Raw genomic sequence first — 19,486 nt, 5'->3', positions numbered from 1 at the left:
GGAAACAGATTACTAGGTTAAATGGGCTACTGATCTGTTTCCCAGAGTGTCGGTTCCCAAATCCTACCAGTATATGAAAATGTATCATTAAAATGTTACGCATTTTTTAAGACTTATAGCCCCCCTGGCTATACCCTGGTACTTTTGATTAAGCTAAATTTGTTCTCATTTGTAAAAAGCACCTTAATCCCTGCTGATGTCCTATGAGTTCTACGCATGTTTTATGCAGAATCATTCCCGCGTACATATGCTGATTGTAGCCAGCTGGAAAACATTTTATTATCCTTTTTTTATGAAAGGTATGAACTGTTATTACTGTTTGAGTCAAAACTTGTTTGTTCTTATCAAGAAAAATAAATATTTTATAAAGTTATTCTTAAAAGGGGCTAGGGGGGGCAAAAAGGTTATTTTTTATTTCAGTCCCTTTACTAAAGATACATAATGGAAAATCTGGTGTTTTGCGATTAGGATCTAGTGCACATAGCTTTGATCTCCAGGTGATTTTGTTTGTTTGTTTCAGCCAAGTGCCCGATGACACGACACTGGAGGATTTGTCCCCTCGTGTTCCTAGAGCCCTGTTTGTGAAGCAGGACAATGGCGGCAGCGCCTCAGTCATACCTGTATCAACTGTCCGCGTTCCGCAGGGGAGGAAGACAAGGAAGAAGCTTCACAATCTCCCGACTTAAATCCTTGCAGTGCTACGTACAGCAACTTAGGTAAGTGTATACTCATCAAAGATCAAAATTTGGGTATCTTTCTAGGCTGTGAAGTACCTTGTCTTTGAAACTGCTCAATATGCTTTCACAATGTTAGTTCTTAAAGACACACTTTTTTAATATCTATAGAAAATTAAATTCTCTTGTCTCATTCTGAGAGATGCAACGAAGAAAGTAAAGATTCAACAAACACAAAGGTTTTCTTTTCTATGATTTTAAAACTATGTCCAGGAAGTCTTTTAATTGCCCTTAGTGATAAATATCTCAGAGATGCTTTTCAAAGACAAATTGTTTCATCTATTTGGAGGATTTTTTATCAAAAAGCAGCTTTAAAATACAGACTAAATTATCTAATGCTTTTAGAACTATAATTGGATTTCAGTATTTTTCCAAGCAGCATAAGATACGACTTTTTATTTTATAGCATCAGTAACTGTTAAAATACTTGCAGTCCTCTTTGTTGACTAAAACCTTTCTTGTCCTAGTTTCAGAATTTACTTTTGCTCTTTCAGAAAAGTTTAAAATAGGAATATCCCAAAGGTACTGCACAATCTATTCAACTATCACTGAATTCCCGAATCATATGAAAAAGGTGCATGTATGCAGCCCTTCTCTGGAAGACAAGTGAGCAAGACAAATAAGCATCTCCCAGTATTGTGAGCTTCCTTTTCTGAAGCATTTTGATGTGGAGTACTGTGAATTTAGGAATGTCTATAGGCAGGTCTTCTAGAAGGGCAAAAATCCCTCATTTATTTATTTTCAAGAATATGTAAATACAAGTTTTTCAGTAAGGCTCCAATCGTGCGAGCATACTGGCACATTAAGCATTTGGACGAGAATAAACTGACTGCATTGAGATGGCTCACAAGTATAAGAGTTTGGTATGTCCACACATGTTTGAGGGATTGAGGTCCACGTTTTTAAACCTTCAGGTGCATATGTTCCTTAGACATTTAGCAATATTGTTGATTTTTTTTGCTTAAACGTGTTAGTGGCTGACATGTAGTGTGTTCTGCTAATGAAACATTAATTAGGTTTAAATTTATTGTTTGGAAAGCATAAAGAGGAAAATATCCTGCCCAAGAATTATAGGAACATCTACCAAGAAATTGTAACTCAAGAAGAACTGAAATTATATCTTTATGGTGGAATACTTCAAAGACCTAATGAATTACTTTCCATTCGTTGTGATATATGTATGTGTGTGTATCTATATATTTTCTGTATTTAGGACATAACTGCATTACAGATACAGTCCAGACAGTAGATCTAGCTACACAAATCTATTTAAAACCTGATTAGCCCATGTTCCTAACTAGACTGATACATAAAAGGATGAAGTCTTTATGGCTTCTATTATATAATTTAATGTGTGAATTACCAGTTATTTCTTGTGGTGAGATTGCTGTTTTGTAGCCATAGTGCTCCTATGGTCAAGGGATTACTTGCATTTCATACCCAAAGCAATGACATTGTGAATATTTATTTAAATCTTTACTCAGTTTAGCTCGCTTTTCTCCTGCAAGATGTTACCCTGATGGCAGCTGCTTCAACACAGTTAATGCGCTTCCATTTGTAGACCTCTTTTCTTCCCACAGTATCTCACAAAGTGGGAGTAGCAAACTCATGGGAAATGTAATAACACATCATTAAACACTGGAACAGGTTGCCCAGAGAAGTTGTAGAGTGTCTGTTTGTGGAGATGCACAAAACCCAACTGGACACAACCCTGGACAGCCTGCTCCAGCTGACCCTACCTGCCTGAGCCGTGGGTGGGGGCACTCGAGCGCCTCAAGAGGTTCCTTTCAGCCTAAGTGTTTTTGTGATTCTGTGATCACTTTTGTCAGCATTACTCCTCTGTGTGAATGTTCCTGTGTAAAACCATACAAAACTGAACCCTTTAGTATTTATTCAAAATCTTATCCTCGTCTTAGGGTCTTTTTCAGATTCACTGTCAACAGAGTAAGTTTTAGATATGAAAGAGTTAAATGAACTTGTAGTCTCGTCTTGGTCTGGCTTGGCAAGCTTGCTACTAGTTGTTAAAAGCAATGCTACCCTAAATGGCACTGAGTTCTCTGGCTGCTGTTCAAACTTTTTTCTGGTTTATTTGAGCAAGCTCACTTTCTAATTCAGATAGCTATCAAGAAATGACTAGGTAGGGACACAGAGTAACTCCTACTTGTTCTCACATCTTACGTCACCCAAGCAGCAAAATCACACACTTTGTACAGTTAACAAAATCTGATGTGTTTAATTGAAAGAAAGGATAATAAGAAAAAATGTAAGATAATCAAGTTGGATTACATTTGCCTTTTGCTTCAGCTGCAGTTGTATCTACAGTTACCTTTTTATGGTTACATACTGCAGTTTGTGTAGTACTTTGGAAAATATATCATGAACATTGCAATTTGCAGCATAATGCACAAGATTGAGTTTTTAAATACTATTCTAATACATACTCTTATCTTTTTTTATGGAAAAGCAGACAATATTGTATCCTTAGTTTGATAAATGTCTCATCTTCAGTTGTGACACATTGCATGAAATGAAAAGCTTGCTAAGTTTTCATCTGTAGTCAGGTAGTAGTTTATAGCAAGTACTGCCCTCAAATATGTTTGGTTTTGGCCCTCCCCAGCTCTCACAGTTGTCCATCAGCAGTTTACGGTCCTGTCCACAATTACTGAAACTGTGCCAGCAATTACTTGTCAGGTACCAAATGGCAGATGCAAACTTGAGAAAGCTCATTTATAAAATAGGAGCTGTATTTGTTATTTCATCTAACGTGTAAAATCCTATGTCTAGGAATTAAAAAAATGCAGGCAAGCCTTATAAGATAGGGGATTTTGGGGGGGGAATCAGATACAACATAAAAGACAGGATTTTGAGGAAACAGGAACACCCATCATGATGATAGGATAAAAGAACTCAGGATGTATAAACAGGAGGACACTTCAATCAGAGTAGAGAGGTTATGTGTGTTTCATTTTTACCACACAACTGTCATGACCACTGTCAAGCCCTGGTGATCACAAGTTGAAGAGAACGTTCAAAAGAAATTGTGTAGGCTCTAAAGAAAAGCTTTGAAAAGGCCTCGCTTTGTGACAGGCACTTTGTAGTGACAGATTCTAGAAGCTGGATCTGTTCAGCTTATCAAAGAAACAGAGTCTGATCAGTCTTGATCGTGGTCTGGGTAGTCATGTGGTGAGCAGACCTACGGTGAGGAATACCTTTGGTATCAACAATCAACAGACTTAATAAAATCCAGTGCAGCCAGTTGAATCTCAAAGTAGAAACACACAAATGTTCAAACCTGTAATGCGGGACCTGGATGTTTCTCTTTTAAGGTGTGCCCATAATTGTAGCAGAAGTTAATTCAGGTAAGCCCTGTGGTTTATGATAAGGAAGGCAATGAAGTAGATGATTAAAATCCTTTCCTTGACAAATCTTTAAGTTTTTCTGTTTAAATTTCATTGGGGAAATTGACTTGATTGAATTTGCATCACTGTGGGTAGGTTAAAATATTCTAAATATATTCAGAGTAGCATTTCTATCCTTTAAAAAAGAATAGGTGGTTTCATTTTCAACTATTTTACTCATTGCACCTAAAGAAAAGGGGAAAAGGAGGCTAAGTTTCTCAGTTTATGTTTGCTGACACTGGAAAAAATACCAAATCACAGCATGTACATGGAGTATTTCCTCAGTCAGTAAGTCCAAGCAGGGCAGTGTGCTTCAGCCAGGCTATAAAGAAGGTGATGAAGTCATTGTTGACTAAAACTGGATGGTTCAGTGACAAATGGTGATTACAGAATCCACGTGATGCATTTTATGTAGCATGTATTAGTACAGGTAGTACCTTTAACATGGTGTAAGGGCAGGGCAGCTGTAAGAGCTGAGAAGTCACCAAGGCAGATGAGCTGGAGCTTTTATTTATTTAGTACCCACTGCCCACCTCAGGATAGAATAGTACTGTGCAATCTCAAATTGTTGATGAGAAATGGAGGTGCACCATGAATGTTAGTTAACAAATGTCAGTTTTTCTTTCTGTTCAGTAAATTGTCATTCTAGTAAGATGTTTATCAAATTAACTGTGAACAACTGAATATAATACAGGATTAACTATCACATTCATGTAAATCTGTGTATTGAATAATTTTATAGAATAGTGTACATGTACTGCACTTACTGGAATTGCTGGATGCTTTTGCAGTGGTTGGAAGATGCTTTTATGCATCTGTGGGTTTTTCTTCATGATTTGGTTATCTATATTAGTCAGGGTGAGAGTTCATTAAGGAGGTGATGTATTTTTACTAGTTTGAAAGATCAGTATAACCCAATATACTTATACAAGATCTTTTCCAATTACATCTATCCTATAATGAAAAAGTAGATTGTAAAGGATGATCAATATCTAAGTGCAAAGAAACAAGGCCAGAGAAGGGATAATGTGTACACTGGAGATGGCCAACCTGTAGCTCTCAAGGATTTTACTTAATGAGTACTCTAATCAGCCTTTACGACTGGGTTTTGCAATATGAAATGGGGATATACTGACATGGAAATTACTAGGACGTCTGACTCCATTCCTGGCTGTGGAGAGAAACAAATAAGCAGAGGCTGCCAGAGCTAACACTGTTGGACCACTCCAAGACCCAGCCGTGTGATTGGCCCAGCCCTGTCTTACAGGGGGTTTCCTGCAGGCATGTAAGAAGCCATTCGAAAATTCCTCTTCCTCAGTGGTCTGCAGGGTACGGAGTCCACAGTTTTAACTTTATTCTGTTGGGATTTTGATAGACTTGGTTTTGGAAGGTTGGTTACCTATGTTGTATGTGGATGATTGTTCATTTTGTTTTCCTTGGCAGTGCAAAATGTGAAATCTTTGTCAAGCTGGGTGTGGGTAAATTGGAGAGCAGTAGAGGTGTGAGTCATTTAGCCCTGTGGGTCCTGTTCATTCATCTAAATCCCTCCTGTAGGGAGCTAGAGATTAAAGAGTGCCAGAGTGGTCACTAAAACTGAGAACACAGTAATAACCATGGTGATAGTGTAGTCACTATAGTGAATACTAGATTCTAATTCACATGTTCCCACAAGGGGAGTTATCCTTGGATCAGAGATGGCAATGGCATAAAATCAGAAAAGATTACTTTCAAGAATAAAGAAAAATGTAGGACAGGTTGCAACGTCAAGAGCAAGAAGAGTTTGGAGAATGTACAGAAGCAGCCTGTTGTAATTGCAGTACTGAACTACATATGTTATGTATTGTAGAGCGATACATGTCTCAGGAGCAGTTCTATTCAAGGAAGGATGGAAGCATGCAGCATGTCACCTACTTGGCTTGCCTGATTTACCAAGAGTTGTTTTTCCAATTAAAGAAGCATGTTCCTTTACAGTTTTGAAATTTCTCAACAATGCATGCTGCTGATCTGATCTAAGCCAAAAAATATAGATACATGGTGGTAGCAAGAAATCTGAGCATTGTTACTATATGAAAAACATGCTTATGAAATACAAAATTGAGTTAAATCTGAGTACAGTGTGTCAGATTTGATAGTTTAATGAGCTAATATAAGCAGGTTGTAATGCCAAGCTCTGATGATAAATCAGTTACCTAGAGAAATAAAGTGATTTTTTTTTAGGTCTGATTTAGAGTTTCATACCTCTGTGTGGTATCTGGAGACTTAAAGTATTAATATTAAAATAGTGCAGTAGGATTCTACAGTGCAAGATGATATTATACTGTAGAATTGCTTAAAGTCCTCTATAAAGAGTTAATTTTTCTCTTTCTTGAACAGCCTAGAAGCCACTTAAAGATCTTTGTAAGCGGTAGCTTATATTGTGCCCATTTCTTCTTTTCACCTTGTAATGTTGTAATGTCAGAGAGTCTGTACAGTAGGTAAGGAAATGGATTTTTTCAAGTGTGCAAGGGGAGAAGGAGTGGCAGGCAAGAAAACAAAGAAAATGCTTTGGTACTGCTTGGGTGCAAAGGAATGTTCTTGTGTCTTCAAATTTAAGACAAACTTTTTCTTCCTAGGCATTGATTTTAAAAAAGATGGGCATGCAGTAGCCATACCATGCTTAGGAAAGGCTGAGTTAGAAGGCCTGGTCGTATGGGCATGAAAGAAGCGTACAAGGTTAAGAAGTCAGCATAAAAACAGCCCAGATAAGAAGTTTTTCAAACACGTAATCCAGGTGGATAGATTTCAGTATGGAAAACCTGGTTCTTGTGGGGAAAAACTACACTGTAACATGACACATTTTACAAACTCATTTTCCTCAGTTGAGAATACTTGAAAAAGAAACTACATAAAGACTGCAATGAATGCAGTTCTCTGGATCCTGCCACCCACAGCAGACATATGCAAAGACAATTTCTGGTTATGAAAAAGCTTCTCAAATTATGTCTTGATGTCAGTTCCAAAAGCTAAGCAAAAGCTACAACTAGCAAAAGTCAGTGGTTGCAGTCGCAACATCCCTCTGTATGAATGGCTTTTGGGACAGGTCCATTAAATCAGACGGGAAACAGAATCAACAAGAAACATACAAATCTTACCTTTCTTGGAGAGGGTTTTGCCTGCTACTGCTTGAAATGTGCATCTTGTTCTAACGCGTTTTCTTGCTGTTACAAGATTAGAAAGTCACACAGACAAGGCGTATTAGGAAACTGCCTACTGAAATTGGAGCCTTTCTCCAAGCCCCAACAGTTAGTCTATTTAGCATAGTGGGGGAAGAGGGGAAGAATTATAAAACAGACGAGTGATCTGTAACACAGAATGTTGCCAGGAGGAGAAGTACATAGGTCACAGATTTTGTAAGAGTAACGAATTGGTATGGAAGATGACACATGTTTGGATGAGTCAGAAAAACGGGCAAGCAGAAATGAACTGGTCTCGAGGTTGTGCAAAAGACGTGGCATTTGGATGTGTGATTCTGGCATGCAGATATCAATTCTCCTTTTGACTATGAATCATGCCACTCTTCGTGTCTGCAAAAAGTACATTTCTAATACAGTTTCTGTACTGCTCAACTGGCACCAGCATTATGTGCTGCAGCACATCAAAAGCTGACAGGAAGAGCAGCCTCTGTAGAGCACATTCGCTGCAGTACCGATATCAGAAAGGATCAGTAGAGGGTACTGAGTGCTGTATTTTTTTAAGCGACCTTTACATGGTTTGAAAGAGACACACAGGAATTCTGCAGTATTTCTAGCCTTCGAGCAGTTTTATTTTGTGTGAGCTAAGAAGCGATGACACAGGGAGTAGCCCTATGCAATTTCCCCAATGATCGGGCTCTAAAGATCCACTGTCAGTGCAGATACAAAGTTTATAGAATTTCCTGCTCAAAATTCAGTTTTTAAACATTGGAATATCCAGGCTTATCACAAAATCCATATGGCTTTTTTGAGTGTTTCTTGAGCTTAAACAAAAGATAGGGATATAACTTTCACTTGTGATGTTGTCTCCTTGGAATGGTTGAAAAGAGAATGATCGTTAGGAATTCAAGGCTCGAGGTTATCTGTGTGTGGATGTAGTCCTCTCTTTACAGGGATTCAAAACGTATCTTACTAGAATAGTCAAACATTTGTGGCATCTTTCTACTGGCTTATCCTTCTTGGTAAAGATGCTCAACTGCAATTATGCAGAGCATCCATTTCATGTCTGCTGTGCTACAGCTGCAAAAACAGGACTAGTAGAAAATGTATAAAATAACTTCTCTGAAAATGACAGTTGATTATTAGAGTGGAAAAGTCTCATTTGTTATGAGTAATAACTGCTTAATTGTCCCAAACAGCAGCCAGTTGATCACTTGTATTTTCTGTTATTGTTTGTTTGTTTTCAATTCTCCTCTTATATTGCCGTCATTTATTTATTCTTTATTTCCAAGAACTCTGGCAGTTACAAAACATAATTGTCCTCTCTAAAATCCATCCAAAACACAGGATGGGAAGTTTATCTTGCCTAGAAGCACACACACTCAAATGTAACCAGTATCTCAGAGGAAATTCCATGTTTTTGTACACATGACTCACTACTTGGAATCTCGACTTAATCTCTATCACGTTATCTATGAACTCAGCACTGTCATCAAAGGTGCCTGTGGCAAATGAGTAAGGGAAATTTATTAGAGACACTTATGGTTGGGGGTGGGTGGCTCTTTTAACTTGTTGGGTAATCTCAAAATATAATCCTACTCTCACTGAAACCAGTGGCAATGCACTTGTCAGCTTCAGTGAAAGTAGGTGTAACTTCCTTGTTTCAGTTAATGAATCTGCTAGGGCAATCATGCCTTTCTGATGTGACTGCTGAAGTATCTAAATTATATTGTTTGAATCAGAACATAAACCAGAAAACTTCAGGAACAATGCTTTCAGCCTCTTTAGCACATTTCAAATCAAAGTGATCAAGAGCTTTACAGATGATTATGAGGATATATAAAAAGATCATCTCACCTGCCAGAGAAATGCATCTCTCAGAGAAATAGCTCACAAAGCCACTTAACAGCATCCACGCATAGTTTTAGCACATTTGAATAGGAAGTAAAGAACACCATTATACTTGATTGACTGCAGGCAGAATTAAGGGAAGCTGAGCATCATTACTGAAACAAATTTGGCCCGAGTGCCAAAAATGACTTTTGGTTTTTGCTTGCACTTTTTGTCATTAATGCCATGTGATGTAAAATGCCAGCATTGTCAGCACTGAAACTGATTTTAATCTACAGGCCAAGGTCAAATAAAGGTGGGCTGTATGTGGTAATCTGTGCATGATGCTGATTAGTCATTTTGCTTTCTGATTAGTTCATCATTTCAGGTATGTATTTAGGTTTTCGCCAAATGGGGAGGGGGGAGGTCCTAGTCAGCTTTTTTCTTTTGCCTTCTTAAATTTTGTTGAAAAGTGCAGATATGAGCAGCAAAGTACTTAAATCTTCTGATCTGATTATTTTCTTATTACACAGGACAGTCCAGAGCAGCCATGATACCTCCAAAACAGCCAAGGCAACCGAAGGGAGCATTGGATGATGCCATTGCCTTTGGAGGACTAGTAGACCAGGAGACAACGAACAACTTACAGCCAACACCACCTCCGCTGCCGAAAAAAACAATTTTGAGAGCTAACACAGAGCCAAGTCCCAGAGATCTCCAGAAGCAGGCTCTTGAGAACAATCTGTGCATTGTGGCTAACCCCACCTATGACATCGACACCAACTGGGAAGCAAGCAGTGCCTGCTCTTCAGTCAGCTTGGAGCTCAAGGCGCTGGACAATGAGTCGGGAGATTCCTTGGACAGGCCTACAGAAAAGTAAGGACGACCACCTCAGCAACTAACAGTGTTTCCAGCCTAACCACTATCAGTATTAGGGACCGATGTTCCAATAGCATGGAGTCTCTGACGGGGAGACGCATCTCGCAGACTAAGCAGGGCAAGGGTGTCCAGAAGCCGCAAAGGCAAGCACTTTATCGAGGAATTGAAAACCGAGAAGAAGTGGTAGGTAAAATCCGAAGCCTTCACACCGATTCACTGAAGAAGCTGGCACTTAAATGTGAAGACTTGTTCATGGCCGGACAAAAAGACCAGCTGCGATTTGGAGTTGACAGCTGGTCAGATTTCAGGCTAACCAGTGACAAGCCGTGTTGTGAGGCGGGCGATGCAGTTTACTACCCAGCTTCTTACGCAAAAGATCCTCTCAACAATTATGCAGTCAAGGTAAGAGGGGGTTGAAAAATGGGAAACCTAGACATCAGGGACAGAATGTAATGACAATAACCGTAATCAGCAACACTCCCACTTGTGGTTGGTCCTACAAATAAAAGTAAGTGCTACTTGCAATGCTGTGTGAAATGTAAGAATCCCAGGCATTTCCTCCTATAAAGAAGCACATTTGCAATACTGAAAGTTCATCTGCATGCAGATGAACCTATGTTCAAATACTTAATCAGATGATACCAAATCATCAATCTCAATGACATAATATTTTTCAAGTTTTACATTTTCAGAGCTTTGTAATTTTTAACGTAACCTCTAGAGTAGTGTGTCTTTATGTTCCCATACAAAGCCTTACGTTGTCACCAGCATTCATTATCAGCCTTTCAAAATCTCCCATCTAGCCATCAGTGCTGCCTTATAAGCCATACTAAAAAAAAGTGGAATTTATCAGTGTTGGTTTTGTTGCCTTTTACTAAAGAAACAATTGATTTGTGTCTAGGTTATTGTTCAGCTAATGCCTAAAAGAAGTAAGATTTACTAGACTTACTGCTAATATATTAATGAATAGTTGGCAGCTATCTCACTAGGTGTTGTAACTTGATGAGGTTTATATAGGTAATTTTTTCTGAGCACTGCATCTCTGCAGTTCTCAAGGGTTTTCTGGTAGGATGATAGCAAGAAAAACAGCTGAGAGTCATAGTTCTGTCAGACTTCCTGTGTGACCTTGAGCAAATCACTGAACTTCTGACTCCTCCCTGTGGAAACTGAGATACAACAGCTATTACCCAGCACATGTGTGAGGCGTAATCCATTATTCCAAATAAAGCCTGTTGGTGTTCTCAGAAAGGTGGTTTTTTACAGGAATAAAATGTCGCTATTGCTCCTGCGTTATTGCTTACAAGAAAGATATAAAAAATAAATAAATGAAAGGTAAGCTTGTTTCAACTGATACTTTCTCCTGAAGCGGCATCTTTTTAAGGCAGATTTGTGGGCATAGTCACTTATATTTCTTTAGTTTACCAAGGCTCTCTTTTTGAAAAGATTTGAAATGAAATATGGATGCCTTGTGGATGCCATGTCCAGTGGTACTAAACAGCTGAGAAACAGATCACAAGTATGATCATGCATCTATCTGCTAATCTAGTCTAGCTGCAGAATCAAGTCTGGTCTTACTCGGGTTCTTTTTGTTTTGTTTTTAATACAGCGATGCAAAAATAATTGCTTCTGGGATCCCAAGTAGTATTTTTCTCTGTGTGCAGGTTTGGGTTACCACTACTATAATTCCTGTCTGCACAGGCAGGACTGATGCTGTTGTTTTCTTCAAGATATTTAGGAGAATAGATCTCTTGTACAAAGCTAGTAAGAAGAGAGACAGCAATGTAGCGTCATGAAAAATATGTGCCATGTTATTTTCTGTTATACTTCAGATGTTGTCTTAAAAGTAGTTCTCAGACTAAGAAAATTTATTACAGTATAATAGGTGTGATAGTCTCAAGTGTGAGTGAAGTATCCATAAAAATATCATTGAGTGGGAGGTTACAGTGAACTGTTGTGCTGTCGTGTTAAGAGGAAAAGTTATTCTTGGAAATACCCTCCCTTCCAGTTAATGTGATATTGGAAGATGCTCTCACTACAGATGTACTCTGATTTCTGTACAAACCAGGCAGGACCAGCGTATGGGATTACTGTTTTGTTTTCATTTTCTATTTCACATACCTGAACTATTTCACATTCAGTTAAGTTGGGTTCTCTTTAGTTCAGTGTTTCTCCGGTGCGTGTTTTTATTGCTGTATTCCCTACACTGATGTACTGAATTATATAGCCATCTTTAAACTGGATTTATTGGATTTTCCCCTTGAAGTTGAAATATACTAACACTGGTTTTGTCTTAACATTTGCTGCTAAGTTGAACTTTGACTTGTAGGTCATTGATCCAGAATAATTTTTACAAAATCTCCTAACAACAGATTGCTCTTAGATTACATAGAGATTTTGTGAATTTAGCTTCAACAAATGTACCAGATTTACTACCATGGGTAATTCTTGTATAATAATTACATAATCATCTACCTCCAACAAATATGCTATGCATTTCCATCGTTTTAGCCCCCTCATCCCCAAAACAGGATGGCAAAAACAGTGAGATGAAAATTAATGGCGTTTTTAATGAATCCAAAATATAGCCTTCCTATTACTTTTGATTACGGGAAAGTAGCAAAAAGAGACTTAGAAATACACTTTGAAAGGATATATGGAGCTACATCTTCTGACAGTGTGAATTTGTGTAGTTCGTTTGGGTTTTGCAGAACTAGCCAAGCAACACTGGCTAACAATTCAGATGCTTTCTAAGTTTTCCAGTTTTCACATTAGATTTGAGAAACATTGTAATAATGTTTTTTATTATTACTATTTCTCAATTTGTAGGAAACAAGAGATTTGCCCCCAGAAGGTATTATGGGTCTTAATGCACAAGCCAAAAAAAAATAATGTTAATTCCTTATCTCCAAAAGTATAATTATAAAAGCACTGTTAAAATGTAAGCTTTAACTGTTTGACTACTACTGAGTTAAATTTAGAATAATGAACCTTTTGTGCAGGTGAATATGCCGATGCACACTTTAAAATCTGGTGGTATCACTGAAGATGATCTGATAAATTTGGTGAAGAACAAGTGCAGCTTGTTCCATTTGGTGTGGATATTAGAGGAAACACGGTTTATAGGAGTGCGTAGTTTCAAAGCATTGTATTGTGCTTCTTACTTCTCTTTCACCTAATCTGTTAGTAAACAACCTGTGCCAAAATGTTGCAGGAAGCCATGTGGAAATTATTTTGATTGAAACATTGCAAATAAAAACAAGTTACAGTTAGAGAGCTACTTTTCCAAATAGCAAAAATATAAGTTCCCTTACAAGAAAGGTTTTCATAAAATTCCAGTCTCTGAGGTATTTTCCTTCACTCAGTACAACTATCATCTTCTAAGTAGCCGGTAGATCTGGGACAATAAGTAAGCATTCCCATGAAACCACACTCTTATCAGTCATTCCAAATATGTAGGGAAAAGGTTACACTACAATAAAAGCAGGAGTGACTACCAATTTTTTGTACAGAGTGGACTAGACACGTCCACTTCTTAGTATCCCTAAGGAGACTTAATATGGCAGCAATATGATGGGGATCTTCAGAGAAAAAAGAAAGAGGAAGAATGTGATTACTCAGGATGAATAATGGTTAGACAAGATTAATTACTGTGTCAGTCAAGTGGAGGAAACTACTTCTACTTTCAGTATCAAACTCTCGAGGTAATTACTGCACAATATCATAGATAGACACACAGAAGTCATGGTTCAGAGTCCATACAGAACAACGCAGACGTAAAGAAAACAAAGCACTGAGGTACCTGTGCCACACGTGTTCTGGACACAGGCACATGCTGCAGTACAATTTAGGTAGGTTAATGGGACTTCCAAAGGTACAAACAGCTCAAAAGGAGCAGTTAAAAAAAATGTATTGCTTTGATAGCAGAAATTCTTCATGCATTAAAACCTGAAGATTTTTGCTAAGGTTCCCGTTCCAAGTATAAAATAGAGCAATGCAGAAATAAATAGTATTGGGCTGAATATGGCTGATAATTGTCAGCTGCAACTAGGAAACTATTTTCCAGTTTTGTTTAGTTTGTCACTTAGTGTGTTAAGATTTGTTGGGGTTTTTTGATTAATACAGTTCCCTAGTGGAGCCTGGCAGAACTGTTCTCAGAAGTCATCCCCGAATGTCATGCTTCAGATCAAAATAAAGCTATATACATTAAACTTTTAGCCCATTCCAAGTTCAGTCATAGCAGCACAGAATTCTGTGTTTTGGAACATTGTTAAAAAGTCAGTCACTCTGCTCTAAGGCCAGATCAAGAAAATGAGGTCAATCAGAAATCAAACTGGCCTCCTTGGAAAAAAAAAAATCGTGCCAAGAACAAGCTATCAATTTGGGATTAGCAAGCTTTCATTCTACACAGAATTTCATTTGCAGTTGTCCCTGTGTGTAATACAACAAAGTAGCACAGATGGTACAGACTCTGTGATCTTCTGTGTTTCTCATTTTCAGCACTTGTAAATTCATTTCCCACTATATTCATCTTTAAGTTCACCGATGTCCTGTAAAATGCATAGGACAGAGTGGAAATGAGATTCCCTGCTGGTGAAGTGGAAGTCAGCTGATGGCACAGTAGGCTACTGGACACATAAGGGAAAAATAGAAGCTAATGCAGAAGTTTTTAGAAGCCCTGAAACATTAAAATCTTGCTTCTTTGTGAATGGGAAAAAAAAAAAAAAGAATATTGAAATGGCAGGATATAAAGAACCTTGTCCTGTACTGATAAAAGTGACCAAAGTCTGGCTCCTATGGATGCACTGAAGGAAGGACACAGGATGACAATGCATACCAGTGAAAAGGAAGATGGAAAATTTCTGTTCCTTCGTACTCATATCTCTCTTCTCATTGCTTTCTTGCATCATATGGAAGGGCTTTTTACCAACATTGCTTCATCTTTTGAACAACCATCCTGTTATCTAGCACTAGATATAAGGCTTGCCACGCCCAGATCAACCAACCCCTTTTGTCATAGCTCTCAGAAAAGGCCACGGGATTTCTGGTTTTTTGTGTTTTTTTTTTAGAGAGTCAATGACTGGAACAGACAAAAGCTTTAAATATCATGCAAAGAAAACTGGGTTGTATATTTGCTCACAGTTTTGAGATAGCATTAACTGTCACCAACAGAAAAGAAGCTCTATATCAGTTTCTTTTACAATTCATCACAAGCAGCCTGTAACTGCTACCTGTTAATGAGGGCATCAAATTTCACAACCTGTCCCCTAAATATTTTCAAAGATAAAGGTAGACTTTGCTTAACTTACCAGAACTCAAGCCATCTCAAAAATTTTAAATCTTGGTCATTCAGATTATAGTTTTAGGTGATAGTGGGGTTATGCCAATACAAAATGCAAAGGTAAGCATTATTACCCATTAATCATATTAAAGACTAGCATTCACTACTCTTGCAAAACTGCAATATAAAATAGAGTTCTGAGTAGAAAGTGCAGTACAGAAAATAATAAAATAGCACAAAAAGATTCTTGGCCCTTATTTTTTCTGATTCCAGGTAATCCAGTGAAAGTCAGTAAATGAAATTTCATTCTATGAACTGTCTCAGAATAGATCAATAAGAAAATGTAGTTTGTCTCTACTGCTTGCAGTACATTTTCCCCGTTCTAATAAGATACTAGTACAAAGGGAATCTGAACTCTGCAGTCTCAAAGCCCAGTACTTACCTGGGCTCATGCAGCTGTATTTCACAGCAAAAGTCTGAAGAGTAATCAGACACTTAAAGGAACATCAGATTACTGCAGGTCTTCCTTTTAGAAACAGTTTTATGAATTCAGACGGGTGTCTGATTCATACTCCAGCCTTTGGATCCTATTCCTAGACAGCCTAGCTTTCCATTCCCCTTTGTCAATTACAGAATATCTAGTGTACAAATTTTAGTGCTTGTATAGTCACCAATTTAATCAAGTTTAAATAAGGCAGCTGCCTCTTCCACTTCTCACATCATATTGTTTGTAAACAAAAAGCAAGAAGCAGAAAATACATCTCTAATCAGATTTCAGCTTTCTTGTTCTGGAAGATACTGCATGCATGTTTTTGTATCCATATGCTTGCATGTATTGAACAGGAGAAGTAAGAAAAGTGTCTGGTAGCCATCATTGTTGGGTATTTAAGAGATCAGATATTTTTTTTAATTGTTTATCTTCTTCAACAACAGAATAAGGATGGAAAATCTGTTCTCATGAATGCAGTCACTTTAGTATTGATTGTAATCATTTAGTCTTCAATTACTGTTTATTGATACAAAGATAACCTCCAAAGTCACTGTAGCAAGAATGGAATTAGCATCTCCATTCTTGATGGAGAGGCATCTGAAACAAAATCTCATGTTTGAGAGTTGACGTTTGGGAACCTCTGGCTCTGCTGTGGATTCAGACTGTAGAGTTGACAGTGACTTTAAGGTTTTCATAAACAACAGGAATAGTGGAATCAGTGATTTTTTCACCCTTGGATCGTTATATATAAGTTTCTGTTCTGCTTGATGATGAAGAGGTCTTAACTGGAATATTGTATTCATTATAGGGTACCATTCTTCAGAAAGATGTAATAAATATGGAAGAAACCAGAAAAGAGTAACAATAATCAGAGGATTAGGAATGAAGAAAAGAGTGAAATAGGATTAAATAGTAGGAAAAAGGGAGACAATGGAGAAGGACAGTGGTGGAGAAGGACAACTCCCTTTCAGGGTGTTTTTTAATAGTCTGGGAAGGCAGTTCTTAGGGATGATCCAGCTGGCAACGTACAGATACATTTGCCTTGCAGGCCTGTTCAGCTAGCTCAGAAGAAAAGGGCGAAGGCAGCATACTGCACCCTAACAGCTGCATGCCTTTTGGTGCAGATATCTTGCATGACCGGTCGTTTCTAAATTCCAAGGGAGCATTGCCACATCCACAGAGAGACCTACTGAAATCGTGCTTTTGTACTAGTACAATTCTAGGATTGGGGATATTTTCTGAAAATGAGTGAACTGAGGCTGATGTTTGAGACATGCGAAGTACTAGTATCCTATTATTTTAACTGAAATTTCAGTAATACATTTGAGAGTGCTTTTTTGAAGTAAGTAGGAAAATGGGGCTGCCTAGGACTATCATTAAGAACTAGAAATCAGTTTTGATTCCTTTACTTTTCCCTTTTTATAGGCAAGGAGAAATAATTCTCATGAACTTTTGAAAAAATGCCTTGTATTCACCAAACTGGGAAGTGTTAATTGTTTTAAGAGCAAATGCTCTGCAGATTATATTTTCCTGATAGAATATCATTTTTAGCTGGCAGGTGGCATTAGAACTCCTCTGGGGGTAACATGAGGTATAGTATGGTTGCTAAGGGCAACTGCTTTTTTTTTGTGCTGTTCTTGACATTAAAGAGCGCTTAATTTTATATATATATTTTTTAAGAGTGTCCACCTGGACGCTTTCCTGCTAAACCTACTGTAGGGAACCTGCCTTTAGCAGGGAGGTTGGTATTGATGATCTGCAGAGGTCCCTTCCAACCCCTACGATTCTGTGATTAGTTTATATTTTGGATTAGGTCCTTTAAGTAATAACAAAACAAGAAAAGCTGTGTTGCAACGTACAGAATTTTCTGCAGCTGGAATTGATTGTCTCCATGGCTGGCTGTTCAAGAAAAAGGCCATGGACTTCAAGGGCGTAGAAAGCAAAATTATTTTAATTTTCATTAATTGTTCTCCCAGTCAGATTTGGTACATGTAGCAAGGGTAGTCTATACAACACTTTTCTATCTCTGTCTTTTGTGCAGTATTAAGTATTTGATAAACCCAGGGACTTCAGTCTCCAAGACGATCAGCTGACATACATAATGCAAGGATTCATGCTGTATTTTTACTGTACCTGTTTAAACTTGTAACCCTTGAGAGACGGGGGGGACTGTCATTGTCATTTCATATGGAAACATGCATCTTCACCTCATGTATCTACTTCATATGACTATCTGACAATGCATTTCTCTTCTCAACAAGCATAGAAGACTAAATGTACCGTTTGTGCGTTTGTTTAGTGGAAGATGAGTTTATAACTAGCCCTACATGAGTTCCTGAGAAGGTGAAAAAGGAAAAACCAGGAGAAAAGCCACCTTTTGCTTACATGTAGGGCTAGTCTGAGATCTGGGCTCCTTAATTGTTGTGACTGTGCAGAACTAGTGCTGACTTTTCTAACCTCATTCTTAGAGATCAGCCTTTCCTTTGCTTTCAGAAAGGAGCTAAGGGAGGCTGTAACTTCATCTGGAATGAGATATCTTCCTATCTTCTCTTCCTTTGAGCTTTGCAGTTTAAACCTGTTGGTGCTTTACACCGACTGAATATTTAGGCTCTAACCTTGTAAAGATTAAAACATGCACTTAACCTTACAGGCTCTGAACAATCTCAGTGAAGTCAGCAGAAGTAAGGTTAATGCGCAACGGTCAACACAGCTGAGTCTTTGTAAGGCTGCAATTTTAATCAGTAAATGCCATAGAACAGAGGCCCTAATAGAGATTGTCCCATGGCTGTCATAAGGCGGTCAGAGCTGCCAGTTGTTATGACAGTGCAGACAATTAATAAGGATAATAATTATGGTGATAATGTACATATCAAGATATTTCTGGACAGCAATGAAATATAGGTAGATAGGACAAAATATAAGTGTATACTTAGGATGTTGACAAATGATTGAAAGCAATTAAGGTACCATGTTCTAACGAGTTTCCATTCATCACCTGAGCCACAGCAAATTCCCCTGTCCCCCCACCTCCCTGAAGATATGATGTGTGTTAGCTCCACACAGCTTCAGCTAATAGATTTCAGTTTCCAATTACAGTGGGCAAGGAGCATGCATCCAGTCATTTAGCTCAGCTGACAGCTGGTAACTTGTTATGCCATGCTGGTTCACTCGTGTGCAATCGTCTGATCATATCCTCCAATATTCCATGCTTATTTCTTTATATATCCTATTGCTCTTGATAATTCTTATTTTGTTCAAGCTTCACACAAATCTGAGAGAAGAACAGGAAATAAAATGATATGGATAAACAAGTAACTGTGCAGTAAGCTTCCTTTTGAAGTTACCTTGTATCAGCTGCTCCCCTGACTGAAAGCAGAACCTGCCTGAGCAGTATTTTCTGTTGAGCAATAGATGCGCAGGAGAGCTGTTTGCACGTATTGATCTGCAGTTGCAGTTCCAATCCAGTGCAAAACTGTTCACATGCCAAGGTCAGTTCAGTAAAAATGTTTTGGTCCTTGTATTTGGACTATGGATACATTAAATAAAACAGGATATAGAACTTGCATATAAGAGTTATGTCTGTTCTGTTTATTTTCTTTCCCCAGATTTGTAAGAGCAAAGCTAAGGAGTCCCAGCAGTATTATCACAGCCTATCTATCCGGCAGAGTCTGGCTATCAACTTTAACATCCAGCAGGACTGTGGCCAT

General features: G+C 38.1%; 1 protein-coding gene and 1 long non-coding RNA gene across 2 annotated transcripts in view; one reads left to right on the top strand and one right to left on the bottom strand.

Moving 5' to 3' along the window:
- PEAK1 (pseudopodium enriched atypical kinase 1) overlaps positions 1-19,486 on the top strand; it is a 117,910-nt gene that overhangs the window by 91,141 nt on the left and 7,283 nt on the right. The window contains 5 exon segments of the mRNA XM_040570640.1: positions 521-612; positions 615-716; positions 9,666-9,998; positions 10,001-10,413; positions 19,385-19,484. Coding sequence (XP_040426574.1) covers positions 521-612; positions 615-716; positions 9,666-9,998; positions 10,001-10,413; positions 19,385-19,484 — 1,040 coding nt within the window.
- Positions 2,947-4,102, bottom strand: LOC121076368. The gene is made up of 2 exons (XR_005823481.1): positions 4,027-4,102; positions 2,947-3,927 (listed from the first exon to the last, which is right to left on the bottom strand). It is a non-coding gene; the product is annotated as an uncharacterized LOC121076368 (long non-coding RNA).

Source organism: Cygnus olor, chromosome 11, assembly GCF_009769625.2.
Source record: "Cygnus olor isolate bCygOlo1 chromosome 11, bCygOlo1.pri.v2, whole genome shotgun sequence".
In the NCBI taxonomy this organism is placed as follows: domain Eukaryota; kingdom Metazoa; phylum Chordata; class Aves; order Anseriformes; family Anatidae; genus Cygnus; species Cygnus olor.
Note: the sequence above shows the minus strand (reverse complement) of the source record. Positions and strands in the feature narration are given on the sequence as shown.